Source organism: Labeo rohita, chromosome 3 (assembly GCF_022985175.1).
Source record: "Labeo rohita strain BAU-BD-2019 chromosome 3, IGBB_LRoh.1.0, whole genome shotgun sequence".
Lineage (NCBI taxonomy): Eukaryota > Metazoa > Chordata > Actinopteri > Cypriniformes > Cyprinidae > Labeo > Labeo rohita.
The window spans coordinates 37,700,699-37,716,074 of record NC_066871.1 but is presented as its reverse complement, the minus strand read 5'-3'; the positions used below and the strand labels follow the sequence as shown (position 1 = coordinate 37,716,074).

At 37.1% G+C, this 15,376-nt stretch overlaps 2 protein-coding genes across 4 annotated transcripts in view; one reads left to right on the top strand and one right to left on the bottom strand.

Annotated features, from left to right (window-relative positions):
- Positions 1-2,379, bottom strand: part of cep112 (centrosomal protein 112) — a 186,593-nt gene extending 184,214 nt beyond the window's left edge. For 2 of the 3 annotated variants that reach the window (XM_051106590.1, XM_051106592.1), the window contains exons 1-4: positions 2,175-2,379; positions 1,786-1,889; positions 1,398-1,591; positions 1,110-1,243 (exon numbers count right to left, since the gene is read on the bottom strand). In XM_051106590.1, coding sequence (XP_050962547.1) covers positions 1,110-1,243; positions 1,398-1,591; positions 1,786-1,882 — 425 coding nt within the window. In that variant the 5' untranslated portion in view covers positions 1,883-1,889; positions 2,175-2,379. The remainder of the gene's footprint in view (positions 1-1,109; positions 1,244-1,397; positions 1,592-1,785; positions 1,890-2,174) is intronic. The other variant, XM_051106591.1, reaches the window with a different exon arrangement.
- A 1,318-nt stretch (positions 2,380-3,697) lies between these two features.
- prkcab (protein kinase C, alpha, b) overlaps positions 3,698-15,376 on the top strand; it is a 171,867-nt gene continuing 160,188 nt past the window's right edge. The window contains 2 exon segments of the mRNA XM_051106600.1: positions 3,698-3,945; positions 4,805-4,836. Coding sequence (XP_050962557.1) covers positions 3,779-3,945; positions 4,805-4,836 — 199 coding nt within the window. The 5' untranslated portion in view covers positions 3,698-3,778.

Genomic DNA, 15,376 nt, shown 5'->3' with positions numbered 1-15,376 from the left:
GCCTCATATGACAGTGTATGGAAACCACAATCTCATCAATGTTGCTATAAAATATACTGTACCATTCTGTGTAGAATTCAAATGGGTTTGATATGTTTTATGGTCTGCGCCGATCTGCATATGATCTGCTCCGTGCTATCATTTCTCTGGACTGGAGCAGTGTGCGCACTGTGGTGGTTCGTGTGACACAGCGTGAAACCAGATTTCTTTCACCCCAATAGAAAGCATATTCACACCGTCTGAATCGTTCCCTATCCCACTACGCACCATTCACCGTACAGAAAATACTAACTCTGTGAACAAGTGACTGATTTCAGCTGGAGCTTCAGCGTCTATTTATAGTGTACACTTTCGGGACACTTCGGACTCTACAGAGCATCTAGGTGATTCATAGTGGTGGAAGATAGAGATTCTAAGTTGTGAATGCTTATATCTTGTAAATGCGACTTTGGTCAGTTTTGAAACACACTAGCTTATAGTTTGTCTTAAGGCTAACACATCATTCAGAAATCATTCTAATATGCCGATCTGCTGCTCAACAAACATTTCTTATTATTATCAATGTTAAAAATTTTGGTAACACTACAATAAGGTGAATTAGTTAATATTAGGTAATGTATTAACTAACATGAACAACACATTTATTACAGTATTTATTCACCTTTGTTAATGTTAAGTTAATAAAACTATAGTCATTCATTGTTTGTTCATGTTAGTTCACAGTGCATTAACTAATGTTAACAAACATTAATACTAAGAGCCAAAAAACTTCCATTTTAATTTCATAGGGACTTTAATTCCTGATTTTATTAGTAGTAGTAATAGTAGTATCATCAGCATTTTTTTAATCACTCAGGCCTGTAAAGGCCTGTGTACTAAAATAGGTTTTGTTGTCTTTATGCAAAATATCAAATCTTGTTTTTTCCTTTTGATTTTGGGGTAAAATACAGTATTACCAAGGACATGTACTGTAGGTCCTTTTCATGATTCAAGATTCAAGATTCACAATTATTCATTCATCCAACTGATATGGCCACAAAAATGCAATCAATCAATCACATCAAATCCTAACCTCAACACAGGTGGTGTAACAGTAATCTGCTTCATACCTGTGTGTGTTTGAGAGGGGCGAGGTGGACCATGAGGCATCAGTCTGACCCAACTCCCCAGATACCCAGTCTGGCAGCACTGCAGATCTCTGCTCCTGTGACCTGCCCAGCAACGGCTCATCGAAATAGATGGACTAAAAACAGGAAAGCACACAAAACTCACAATGTTCAACAATCACAGCTGATTCCAGGTCTCAAACCAATAAAAACACTAGTCAACAATTGATTTATAATGTAATGCTGCTTAATGAAAATCAGGATAAACGCATGCATCAGTGCAGTATTTACCATGTACGTTGGTAAAGTCTTGAGGCTGCCTGCTTCAGGTTTGTGGGTAAAGGGACCCTCTAAAACCCCTTTTCTGAGCATGTGCAGAAGTAGTCGGGCGTACATGTTACGATTTTTCCTTCCAGCCAGTCCAGAGCCACAGGTCACAGGATCACACAACTTTTTAATCCACAGCGCACAACTCTGGCGTTCTGCTGGGGCAATGTGTTTTTGTAAAAGTATTTTTTTGTTAAGTAGGATTTTCTTATTTGCATTTTCTTATTGGTCTTATTTGTGAAATGACAGTGTACACACTCTACAGTTCAAAAGTCAGCAAAGACACAGTACGTTTATATAAATGTAAATTAAATATATTAAGCATATTTATACTAATGGTACACATTCTCACCTGTCTTGTCAGTGAGTTTAAGCACATACGGCTTCATGTCCACCAGGTAATGATCAAACTCAGAGTCCAGAATCCCAAAGCAGTCCTGATCAGTCATGTTGCTTCTAAAAACAAGAAAAGACTAATTAAAACATCCTGCACTTTACTGTGCATTATTTAAAAAACAAGGCGTGTATTATTGGTACATATTCCAGCTAATTATCAAAGCAGACAATCATAAGTCACAGACAGGTCATAATTTGTCAATCTACAATATCCACTCCAGTGACAAGCTTCTAAAATTCTTATGAATGCATAATTAGTTATATTTATGTGATGTAGTATAATAGTTCATATTAAATCATAATGTAAAGATATATATTATTTTTTTCATCATTTTGTTAGCTCACCAGTTAGCAGAACTCATTCACATATATTGACAAGCGCTACTTCTGTGATATATAAAGTGCTAATGTAAACGTAAGTATGAATGCAAACTTAAATCTAAGGTAAACACTTGCTGTGCGCTAAATCATTTTGAATAATAACGTTTTCTGCTAATATCAACAGTAGCTGTGATTGTGCGTTGCTGCTCCTCCACTTGTTGCTACTTTACGCTCCCAAACGGTTTCAAACTGACACACTGTGAAGTCACATATCACGCGCACCTTTCATATTCCAAAATAAAAGTCTCACATGTCAGATTTTTCCTATTACCGTGAAACTTTGTATTTTGTTTTGTACACTTTTCTTTTTTATTGAAAGCTGAGATGCAAATACTCAGCTTTATAACATATAACATATTCGGTCATTTGCTATACAGCATTACAGGACTAACTGTTGTGATATAGATATATTTCTCTCTCTCTCTCTCTCTATATATTTTTTTTCTAAAATTCAGATTTTTTTTTTCATCAGTAGCAATGCAAATATATGAAAGAACACAATAAATAAATGAAAAAGATGAAAAATAATACAAAGAGAAAACAATTTAAACATATTAAACAGCTGTTTTTTTTGTTTTGTTTTGTTTTTTTTTGGAATTTCTCATTCCATTTAACTTTTATCACCATCAAATTAAAAACATTTTACCACAATATTAGCTTCTACAAAATTAACAGAAATCATAGCTTTTTGTGTATAAATGATTGAGTTCTTTCTAAAATACGTGTGACTTAGCACATTCCAAAAATAAATGTTTAATAGTTTCATTGGAAATTTTACAAAAACAAACAAACAAAAACAGGTGTCTGCCATGTTCACCTTAAAACGCTGTACCACAAGTGATTTAACTGGGTAAACTCGATGGAAAATTTAAAATTCAGAAATCACTCACACTGTCTGAGAAAACTTTATTTAATTGTTGTTTCTAATTTATGTTTTACGTGATATGTTAACTTGCGCTTTCTACTTTTAATTTGAAGATTTTTACTCCCTATGACGCCGGAAAAGTGCTCATTATTTGTGGCTTCATTCCGTTTCTCGCGAGAAGCGTTTCCGTTTCCTAGCAACCATAAAATTGCATGTGAAACAAATCCTATACTAACTACTGTATAGTACATAATAACTGCCATTTGGTATAAACGTGTTACATTTAGTTAAGATTTATTTATTTACTTATTTACATACAAAGGATGAATTGCATTTATTAGAGACAGGTTAGTTATAGCACAAACTTTCTTAAATTAAGGGTTTTGTGCAACAGGCCACTGGTCTTGTAGATCCGTTTGAAGGCACACCAGTTCGACTTGTAAGCCTACTAACTAATTGATACAAATATGAATTTATATTAACCAAAACAGTTAAAATTCATTTGATTTTTTTGTTCTTATTGTCTTCCACGAGATGGCGTCATACACCGTCGTATTAAGGTGACGAAGAGACAGGCATGATGGAGAGCGTTGACGTCAGTGTAAGTGAGAGAGACGCGCTGTAACAGGAGAGAAGCAGCTGAACGCGTACAGTAGACGCGTCGCGCAGCGGAGGAGACACACACCTGAGGAATAGCGGCGCGATGGCTGATCATCTGATACAGATCAATGACTCTTCCGCCGCAGTCAATCGATTCGCGCGGAAAGGAGCTCTGCGACAGAAGAACGTGCACGAAGTTAAAAACCACAAATTTATCGCTCGGTTCTTCAAGCAGCCCACATTCTGCAGCCACTGCACCGACTTTATCTGGTAACATACTCTGCATTTAACTCTCATGCATTACAGATGAAACTTTGAGAAATTGCAATCTTGAATGTTTGGCTTGACAGGTGTCAATCATTTCTTACTTTTTTTTAGTGGCAAACATAATACGGTCTTCCTCAGTAATACATGAAAAACTCTTTTGCCTTTCGTAAGAAATTGAGGTGCATAGGCTACATGAATAAATTAGCATGATAATATGTTTGCACTCTCAGTTTGTGTTTAAACTTAGGGGGGAAAATGTATTTATTTCGGATGTTCTTTATTTATGTAACATTTAAATAAATGAGTAATTTATATGTATTAAATTGCAAAACCACTTACATCAAATCAGTCTTGAATGTTTGTTTTGACAGGTGTCATCATGTCTTTGTCAGTAATAGTTATTGTAGTTATCCGACATTACATAACATTACATTATATGCTATTATTGTCATTTGCAATAATAATAGTAATGATGATAGTAATAATAATATTTCAGTTGTTTTAAGAATTAAATCATTAAATAAGTAATAATGTTTAATTTAGACTTAAAGGCAGTCAGTTACAGATAGTGATGATGAGATGCTGATGCATGTTCAGAAAACCATTTCATGATATCATGAAACTGGATTTGCTGAACAGATGTTTGGCATTTTAATACCTAAAGCCTGTTTTAATACTTTTCAACCTTTACAGGCATTAAGGTTAAAGAGTTTATTTTGCGCATTTAAAAAATTAGAAAATCCCTAGGAAAGGGGGGGAAGCATTTTAGCTTGTTTTAAAACAGTGATAGTTATTGTTTTGTATGGCAGCTTAGTCACTAACGCAAATTTTTTTTCTATCTTTTTCAAATGCAACTCTACAGGGGATTTGGAAAACAAGGCTTCCAGTGCCAAGGTACTGTGTGTGTGTGTGTGTGTGGGGTGGGTGTGTACGCTGTAATGAGAGGTTGTGGTTAAGTGTCACTGATTCTGTCACTGATGCATGAGCTCATGTATTGAGCTTTACCAGGGTTTACTACTCTACTACACACTACTTCTCGGCAGATGAGGATGTTCAGTACAATCATGTTCAGTTTATTTTATCATTGTGCCATTAAGGAGCACAGCATCTGGATAATGTGGAAAGTGTTGGCCTTGCCAGAGCTCTGGCGTTTTGTAAGGGTCTTTTGTCAAATTTGTTTAGATCTTGGGTCCGCCTTGTCATTGTTGGCTTCTGATAAATGGCAGTTCCCAAATCCGAAAGGGTCTTAAAGAACACTATATGGCTGCAGTCTAGTTTTGCAGAATTCTGTGGTTCTGTTTGGAAATTACAACATTCTTGTGAAGAACTTGACTGTCCTGCACAAAACCCAGACCTGATCCTCACTAAACACCTTTGATGACTGATGATGAGTGATGAATTAGAATAGGATATATCAGCTAATAAGATGGTTGATGATTGTAGGAAGAGCAGAAACTTTGCAGCTCTAGACAGCTGTAGCTTCAAATAAACTACTTTTAAATGAATTGGCACAAGCCCACTCCAAGTAGGTCAAAGAAAAAAATGCCAGGTAAGCAGTCTTAATTCTCAAGTTCCCTGGACTATTAGACCGTGTCCTAACCAGGTGTGACAAATCAAGCAATTTGTCTCTGCACACTGAAAGTGAAGTGCTGTGTAATGTGACAGCAAATCAAATCATATTTGATGTTTAATATACAGTTATGTGCAGTGAAATGGACGTCTCATTTAGACCGGTGAGATTTTACTCAGGGCAAAGCTGACCAGTGCAACACCCCAGAAACAGAAATGACCAGCAAAACTATTAAAACTAATATTGCTTGTCCATTTCTGCTAAACTGCATCCAATCCCCAACTTTTTAACAATATTTAGAGAAGAGGTCTCCAAATCTGCTCCTGGAGAGCTACCGTCCTGCAGATTTCATCTCCAACCCCAATCAAACACACCTGGACCAGCTAAGTTTGCCTGCATTTAAATGCAGCTTCAAGGAGCTCTAAACGATCCCAGCTGAGGAAGAAGGGTCTTATCTAGCAAAATGATCTGTTATTTTCTAAAAGAAAATTACAATTTCTATACTTTTTAACCTAAAATGCTCATCTTGTGTAGCTCTGTGATGCTCTGTGATCCCCTTCGACAGTTGGGGTATGTCAAAAAACTCCCATCTCCTTTTCTCCTCCAACTTCAAAATCGTCCTACATCGCTATTTTACCTTTTTTTGTAAAGGCCGTTTGGCCTTCCTTGCATATTCACTTTGTAAACACTGGGTTGGTACTTCTGCAGCGATGTAGGACGATTTTTCCTTCTTCCTCGGCTGGGATTATTTAGAGCCCTTTGAAGCTGCATTTAAACTACATTTTGGACGTTCAGACTCACGTGCACCATAGAAGTCTACTATATAGAGAAAAATTCTGAAATGTCTTCCTCAAAAAACAATTTCTTTACGACTTAAGAATGAAAGACATCTTGGATGACAATGGAGTGAGTAAATTATTTTTAAAAAGCATCGTAAATAACTTCTTAAAGATAGCCTCAGACTTGTCTTAAATCCCAAAAGATAAGGATTTAATGAATTTATTGGGCTGATTTAAATAATTGTTGAAATTAAGTATAACAACATAACACTAGCCCACATATAATATGTAGGACTGTACATGAGTTTTCTGAAGTGACGCCAGTGACTGATAATATAATGATCAATCATGATTATGTGTGACGCTACTTTTTGCTAAATTCAAAATTTAGCAACAGCTCTACAAAAACAAGACTGATAGAGAGAACACAAATGAATAAAACAGATCACTCCATCTTGAGACAGTCTCTTTAAAAGTCACTATTTAAAATCATGACACATTAAAACCCTGAAGCTGAGCGTTTCATTGAGTTAATTTTCAGCAAGAACTGCCATTTATTCAACCAGATAAAACTGTAATTTCTTCTTAAGGAAAAAATAGTATGTTCTTACGATTTAAGAACTTAGCTTAAGAAATGTCTTAAGATAAATCAATTTTTGTACATCTGCCCCCAGGACGGTAAACTCTTCAAGAGCAGTGCTGAAGATCCATAATTCAGACACATTACAAAGGGTTAAAAACATGACTTGAAAGTGCAATAACATACTCTACATAGTTAAAAAAAACAAAACTTGGGGATACTGACCCCTAACATCGTTGATGTTTATGTTATAATTGATGATGTATCTTTTAATCTTGACTCTTGGGAATCGTTGAGCATATCTACAGCATGACACAAGAGCTGGCAGACTCAGATGGTCACAGATGGCAAAGGTATCTTGTGTATCGTGTTTGTGTATCTTCCTGTCGACTGGACATTTGCCATGAAAGATGGTCAAGTCTTTCAGGATGTGTGGGTACAGTGAATATATTTCCAAAGACCTCTGCAGTGTTGGACTAGAGACATAGTTTACATAAGTACGTAGCACGAATAGTTGGTCAACGCATTGTAAGCATGCGGTCCTGCTGTACATGCTTAGCATGCATTGCATTCCTTAGTCCTATTGGGACTTTTTTCTGGTTTATGCAGCCCAAAATGGTTCAGCCTTTCACAGAAGCAGCATTTTATAATGACAAGAAAGCTGAACGCATATTGATAAATTTGTTGGACTTGGAGTTATATATTTTGATTAGCTAATACTGCTTTCCCACCTCAGGGAGGGTTTTTTTGTGGAAACACTGTGAAAAAAGACAAGAATGCAATCTGTCCCAAAAGATGCGATGATTGGTTGAGTTTGCATTAATTCTTGCAAACACAAAAACCTAGAGGGACTAGAATTTCTGCTTTAGTGTGGTAACAAACCAGTACAAACGGGGCAGCAATAAAGTTTCCTTCGAATGTCTGTGCTGTTATTAATAGTGACATAAACAATTCACACGGATCAGAGATGCTGAATTAACGTGACCAACTTAAATATGAGTGAAATCTACATGGGGAACTTTTTTGCTGTTACTTGAAACTCACGAACACGAGGATTCCATGGATTTTGGCTGCAACGTTTCACAGAGCTACAGTAAATGTGATCGCAGCTTTAGTGTGATTATGAGATTGAAAAAGTCTGTGATTTAGTCTGATCATTTCTGTGTTTTTGAGTGAACCATGGCATTGTGTTTATTTACACTGTATTCTAATGTTTTCAGTAGTTGGACGGCTCGAATCGCAGCAAATTCTGCTCCACACAAACAGCATCTCTACATCCTGCTTAATGAGCATTTGAAAATGCAGTTAGAAAGTGCCAGATTTACTTTATTTTTAACATTTTAGTTTTCAGCATTTTCCAAATGTGTGAACTTTACACATATTTTGCTTGCATGCCATTAATTTCATTACATAAATCACAGCGTGTGACGTGTATTGCAGAAAATATGGTACTTATGTAACAGTTCTGTTATGATCTAACAAAGCAAGAATTATGAATTGTACATTTTAATACTCAGTGACACATCAAATCAGTCCTGTATAGCAGGAATCTCTTGTGTTGTTGTGTAGAGTATGTTTTGGGTCTTGTACGGATCACACACGTAATGACCGTCAGCCTTTAAGCAGTCATCAGGGTGAAGGTTATTCAAGAGGTATCACTGTCCCTTGTGTTAGAGCTTTTGGCGGGCACGTTTCTTGCTAATGCGACCCTGTCATAACTGCTTCTTGTTTCCAAGCACCTACCACATGGTTACATATTCTGAGTCCTTAATTAAGTGTCATTGCAGTCAGCATGTGTTGCTCCAGACGGCTCTAACCTCCGTCCGTGCAGTAACCTGCCTGTCTGGATCTACTTCTTCACTGGAGAATGTGTTGCACGCAGAGAAGTGAGGACAGCATGAGAACATGAAGAAAACTGGCTAAAACAAGCATGTTAGCATGCTCCGAACAGGCTGACAGTAGGGCTGTTGGTGAGCTCACAGATGGCTTCACTGATGGACGGTTGGCCGTGGGAGCTGGTTGGTGTGCAGTGGAGTGGGAAGCGAACGTGAGGGCCAGGCCAGAGAGTGCATGTTCTTGGAAGCATTAGGGAGATGTCTAATGATGTGTAACAATGAAAAGGCTTCTGATACCTGACCAAGAGCTTTGCAACTCGTGATGAGAGACACCAGACCTGTGGTCACCTGCGAATTGAGCATGCTGCTCCAAAACCTCGACTGAGAGAGGAATGAGGTACATGAGGTACCCTGAACAAAAACAGCGACCAAATTCATGAAAAGCACTCGGATCATGTTTTTTAAATAGTGCACTATGCAGGATTTTCACTAAAATAAAATAAAATAAAATATAGACAAAAAATCCCTCACAATTATTACATATGATCTACTATACGTGTGTTTAAGTGTGTCTACAGAGACATTGTCCTCTGCCTAATGTTGCTGTTGCCTTATTGCCTTATTGACTGCTATCTGTAACTCGAAAGATACAGGCATTGTAATAACGTTTTTATGATGAGATAATTATCGTTTATTAGAGAGCTAGACTGTAGACTAGCTTGTAAACTTGCTTGCAAACTGCATTCAGTCATGTAATTATCAGCGTAAGTATTTATTTATATACACAAAAATGCCATTAATGAATGTTTAACACAGTATTTCAAAAAAAGTTTGCAAAACACGTCATCACTCATCTTCCGAGCTTCTGGCGGTGTTGAACCACCCGAGAGGAGAGTCAAGTTTGAATCTTGTGTTTACAAACAGCAACTGAAAATCCTGCATGGTGCACCTTTAAAGAGCCTTTCTCAAGATGGAGCTGTCTGTTGCATTCATTTGCGTTGTGTCTTCTTGCGCTCTTTCCAGAGTCAATGTGTGTGTGCGCGTTTGTGCTGTTAGAGTTAATGTGTTTTGTATATGGGTGCTCTCATATGTGCCCGAAAGCAGTGTTGGGAAAAGTTACTTTTAAAAGTAATGCATTACAATATTACTTTTTAAATCTGGACAGGGCTTGCTTTTTTGTGTTTAATATAAAAAGTTGTATTTTTGGCAAATGTGTAACTCCTTTTACACCAAAAGCCTCTGGCTGAAAAAAGTTAATTCACGTCTGTACAGTAGAAAGCAGAAGAAGAAAGTTCAACACTCTTCAGCAATAATAAAAAAAAAAAGAAGAACAAATGTTAGTTTATCTTGAGTAATTTTTGCTTATTAGTATGATTGATTTGAATCACCGAACACCAGCAACAAAGACACTGGTTTATAAATTATTGCAGGTTTGTATCATATTCTGAATTGCATTTCATTGTTTTTATTGATTTTGAGGAATATTGAATCTATAGTCTTACTAAACATCTTACTCCCAATTTCTCTCAACATGGGGATAGGAGAGCTTTCAATCAATAAATGGGAGAAAATAAGTAACTGGCATTACTTATTTAAAAAGTAACTCAGATATTGTAACGGGTTGTCTGGGTGAGAAACACGAAGGAGGCAGAAAGTCCAAGCAAACAGAGTATTTAATAAATCCAGATAACCAGGGAAAACAACCGCTTAATCACAACATAGACAGGACAAATAAACTACGGAAGGGCAGGGCTATAAGAACTAACCAAAACGAAGGACTAATGAGGATAATTAACAAGGAACAGGTGAACAGAATAACAATCAGGAAACACAGGAAATCCAGGTCAGGGGAAAACACAATAAAGACACAACTTAAAACACAAAAGACACATGACAGATATTTTCTTGTCTTTATTTTCTTGTCCAGTTAATTAAAAAAAGTCATTTGATTATCTAACTATGATATTACCCCCAACACTGCCCGAACGTTATGGCATAGTGATACAATTAATTATTTGACTTGTTTTTTTGGACTTGAATTTCAAACCCAGCAAAAAGTTGTATCACACATGACCAATCATTGATTAGGCTACATTATCGATTATCTGGTGTCAATTCAGAGTATCTGTGCATATCCCTAGTAGCAGTAGTAGTAAAATGTATTATGTATAGCTAGTGTTATGTTATTATGCTTAATTAATTAGAAACAACCCAAGCATTAAAGCAAAATCTGTTATGTTGTGGGTCATTCCATTTATGCTTTCTTTTAAGGGCATTCAAAACTGCTAAAATGCTTTCTAGAATGAAGAATGAATTACTGAAGATGACGCATTTGTATCATATAGTCAAGGACATCCATCTAAACAAACAAACTGATGTGCAGTCAAAACTAGCTTATGTTAATTGCCTCTCTAAGACCAGGCTGTCAAGTCTGGGGCCAGCTTAGACCAACAAAATTGTTTGGTCTGAATTAAGCTGCTTGTTTCAGCAGGGATGACAGACAGACATCAGACAGACACCAGCTGCTCTCCACCCTCACTCTACCTACAGTGCCCTCTTGAGAGAGATCTCTACCTAGTGTGCAGTACTCATGGGTACTGTTCTGTATTCTGTTACAGATCATTAGGAATATGATGAGAATCTCTGTTTAGCCTCAGTACTCCCTGGAAATAAAAATGTCAATGGTAATTTTCTATGGGCTCTTCTGTGAAGAGAATATTTGATTTTGCCCAATTTTCTCTCTCACTCTCTTCCTCTGAAATCTTCCTTACGAGCCTCTGTGGAGTCAGATTTAACTATCATTAGAGTATCATTATTTTAACTGTAATATATCAGTCTGAAGAAAATGCAGGTGTCTGTCTTTACCTGTTAAGTAGCTTCTTTACGAGAAAATTGTGCCGAAACCTGTTACCTCAAATCATTACATTTTTTTACACCATGTGAAACTAAACAGATGAAGTTCTAGTAACATAACCTTAACTGGATGTGGTCGACGAATCAAGTTTACATTAATTACACCAAATCCATACATCCGCTTTCCAAACTACTTTATCCACATTAGGGTTGCAGGGGGCCGGAGCCTATCCCAGTGTCTTGGGACACAGGCTGGAGAAACCCTGAATGGATGGACATTAGTAGTCTGTAATCATTAAATATAAAGCCAATAATTTATTTTCTCATTTAATTTGTTTAGAATCAACTATACATTTCAATGTTCCAGTTCATTTTATTGTAGACAAAACATTACAAGGCAACACTTCAAATGCATCATTGCAGCAGTAACATATTTCCAGTGCATCTTCACAAAAACCTGTAGAAAAGAATTTCAAGCCTTTAGTTCTACCAGAGAAAATCATAAGTCTGATCCCTCTCCTCAACAAGCTGCACAATTTAAATTGTCATTCATGTCACTCGAGAGCAAAGCGTTTTTTGTTAATATAAATAGCGTAAATCCTGCTGTGGCACATGAACCAATTAAATATAAGTAAAAACAGACACATTTGTTTTACTGCATTTACTTGAATTAATTCTCCTAATGAGCAAGCAAGACATAAATATTCGCAAGCTGGTGTAATTACCATTAAATCTAATGGAAGTCTGAATAATTTCTCACCAGAAGCAATCTGGGTATGAGATCAACAACTGCCAGCATTATAGCAAAAGATTCAGTGCATGTTATGTTAAAGAAAAAAAAAAAAGTAATCTTTAATAAAAAATATTATCATTTTCTTCTCCTCGAGCAATTTTCCCCTTTATCTGACAGTGCCAAGCCCTCATATTTTTCAACCTCTCCCCACTAATCGCCTGTTATATTAAAAGACTTTTTGCCATCTAATCTATTCCGTATGGGTAAAAGTAAGTCCTGCTACTTTTCTCACTAAATACATCAAATCACAGAAGTGAAATGAGTTGCAAAGAGCTTTGATGCAAAGAAGAGAAGAGGCTGTTTGGGAGCGCACAGTCTTCTCGTCGTTCCCTGTCCAAATTTGGCTCTGTTTTGTCTGGGTTTCTCTTCTTCAAGGGTCAATGCTAACAGGTCTGTCATCACCACTGCGCTCCAACCGCTCTCTGTTAATAGCACAGCTTTGTGTCTGCCCTCTTCAGCACTGGCACAGAATAAATCAGCTGGCTAATGCAGATGTTATGCCCGTCTTTTCTTCGTCTCCTTCGGGCCTTTGAAGTCAGGTGCCACTTTATCTGGAGAGTGTTGCCATGTCCAGAAATGAAGTGAGCGGTGCTGTGACTGAAGGATGAGCTTGGATGGAGTTAGTGAGCCGCTGGCAAGGGGAACGTAAACAGTCTGACAGCTCCGGTTTGAGTTGACGGGCGAAAGCGGTGGAAAACAGAAGTGGATGTTTTCGTCACAGAGTGAGCAGTAGCAGAACGCGAGCGGGTCTTTAGTAGCCCGCAGTGTGTGCTGACACAGTAACAGTTGCTGTTTCAGAGGGTCTGGAAGATTTCCCTCACTATCTCTGTTTTAGTTGACCTTTCAAAGAACTGTTGAAAAAAGACTAGACTGCAGATAAGAGTACATGTGCCCTGTTCATGCCCTCATTTATGTGCCTGAGAGTGACTCACATCAACTGTTCTGCAGTTTTATTGCTTGCTATACTACGGAGCCGTTGAATGCTTGAATCTGATTGGCTGACGAACGTTCTTAAGTGTGCAGTTATTTTCAGGGAAACACATGCGTTACGTCTATATCACTTCGCCACATGATTTCAGTTATTGCAAAGGTCCTTACATTCTAAAACAGCAAAATAACCAAAACCAACAATGACACTGGCCAAATGAATAAATACAGTAAACAATAAAATAAAAACGACAGATTATTTCCATGTTTTTGCCACAAAATTACAATTTATTATGTATGGAAAGCACATACTCCCACTCTCTCTCCCTTACAGACACACACATACATTTTGCACACACGTTACCTTACGCGCTAATGTTGTTAGCGCTGCTCTTACAATTAACAACTGCATGACATTTCTCACAAGCGAGGTAACAATGGCGCTGTTCCTGAAGAAAATTAACTTAGAGTTTCACTGTTAGTAGAGAAGCTGCTGCCGATCACTTTTGAGAGACGCACAGACTCTTCACAAGCTTAAACTCTCTCTTTCTCTCTTTCTCTCACTCTCTCTCTTTCCGTCTGTCTGCCTGTCTGTCTGTGTAAACATTATTAACTGCATTAGTCTGCTATCAACAGCTCAAGCGTCATTACTAGGTCTAAAATGACATTTTGGAATTAGCAACGGAGGCGTAGGATGAGCTGTGTAAGAAATTAATCCTACTCACAATAGCGTTTTAAGGACAAAAAACGAACAAATGCCTTGAAATATATCATCTGATTGATGTCCGTAGTAACCGCAGTATAAGGGGAATAATTGACTGCAGTCCGTTGAATTCTTTGAAAATAATGCAAACCCGAGGTAATAAGGGAGATGAGAGGGTCTGTATTACTTACTGTTGGAGAAAGCATAACAGTCAACTTGGATCACGTGTGCCTTAACAACCAATTACATTACAGCCTTGACGTCACTGAATTTCAGAGTTGTGCGACACAATTACGGATACCATAGGAATGAATGGGAAGTACCATAAGCTGAATCCCATCTGTCGCAAAAAGTCAGTGCTTTCTCTTAAAAAAGCAACACTTTTTTTTTCGGTGAAAACTCTGTCTAAAATAGTTAAATTCAAAAGTATTGTTTAGTGTATAACATGTTGAAGATTAGCCAATAGGCTGTCAATTCATTAAATGATGAGCTGTTTCCTCTAAAAAGCTGTTTATTCAGCGAAGTGAAGCCTCTCCTCCGTTGACATTCATTAAAAAAAAAAAAAACGGCTTCTGGTCTCCTTTCCATTAGCATTAGCCATTACACTTTTTTTGCTAAAGATTGCAAAGTGGCTTTACTGTTACTTTTATTTATTTTTTATTTTTGTAGAATTAGTATTTTTACATGCCAGACAATTAAACAGGCAAATTAATTCAACAGTCTATTTTAAGGAAAAAAGCTGTTCTTTTGAACTTTCTATTCATCATAGAATCCTGAGAAAATGTGTCACGGATGTGTTTTCAACTTTGATGTTAAGAAATGTTTCTTGAGCAGTAAATCAACATATTAGAATGATTTCTGAAGGATGATGTTACACTGAAGACTGGGGTAATGATGCTGAGAATTCTGGTTTGCATCACAGAAATAAATGACTTTTTAACAGAAATCTTTTTTTAATAGAAAATCATTATTTTAATTGTAATATTATTTTACAGTTTTAAAGTTTTGACTGTTTTGAGCAAATAAATGCAGGCTTAATGAGTGTAAGAGACTCAAAAAAAAATATATATACATACCCAGAACCTTTCAACAGCAATGTTTCTATATAGTACATCTGACTCTTTTTATTTTAAAATGGCATGGAAATCGCTTGCATCTGAGCTATTTGTTTCATTTGAAGTGACAGAAATGTGTTTTAGTGCAGCTGAAGTGTTTATGTGTCTGCCTGTTCTAGCCGTCTCTCCTCAGCAGTATGCTAATGAGTTTCATTTGAACGTCTATCTTCAGAGACCTCTGCCAAATTAAGAGCCCTTGCACCGCTCTGCTGCACTTCCTGTTTGCTTTGATGTCTCTCAGAGCCGTACCTTCCATTACCACATCCCTCTGTCAGATAT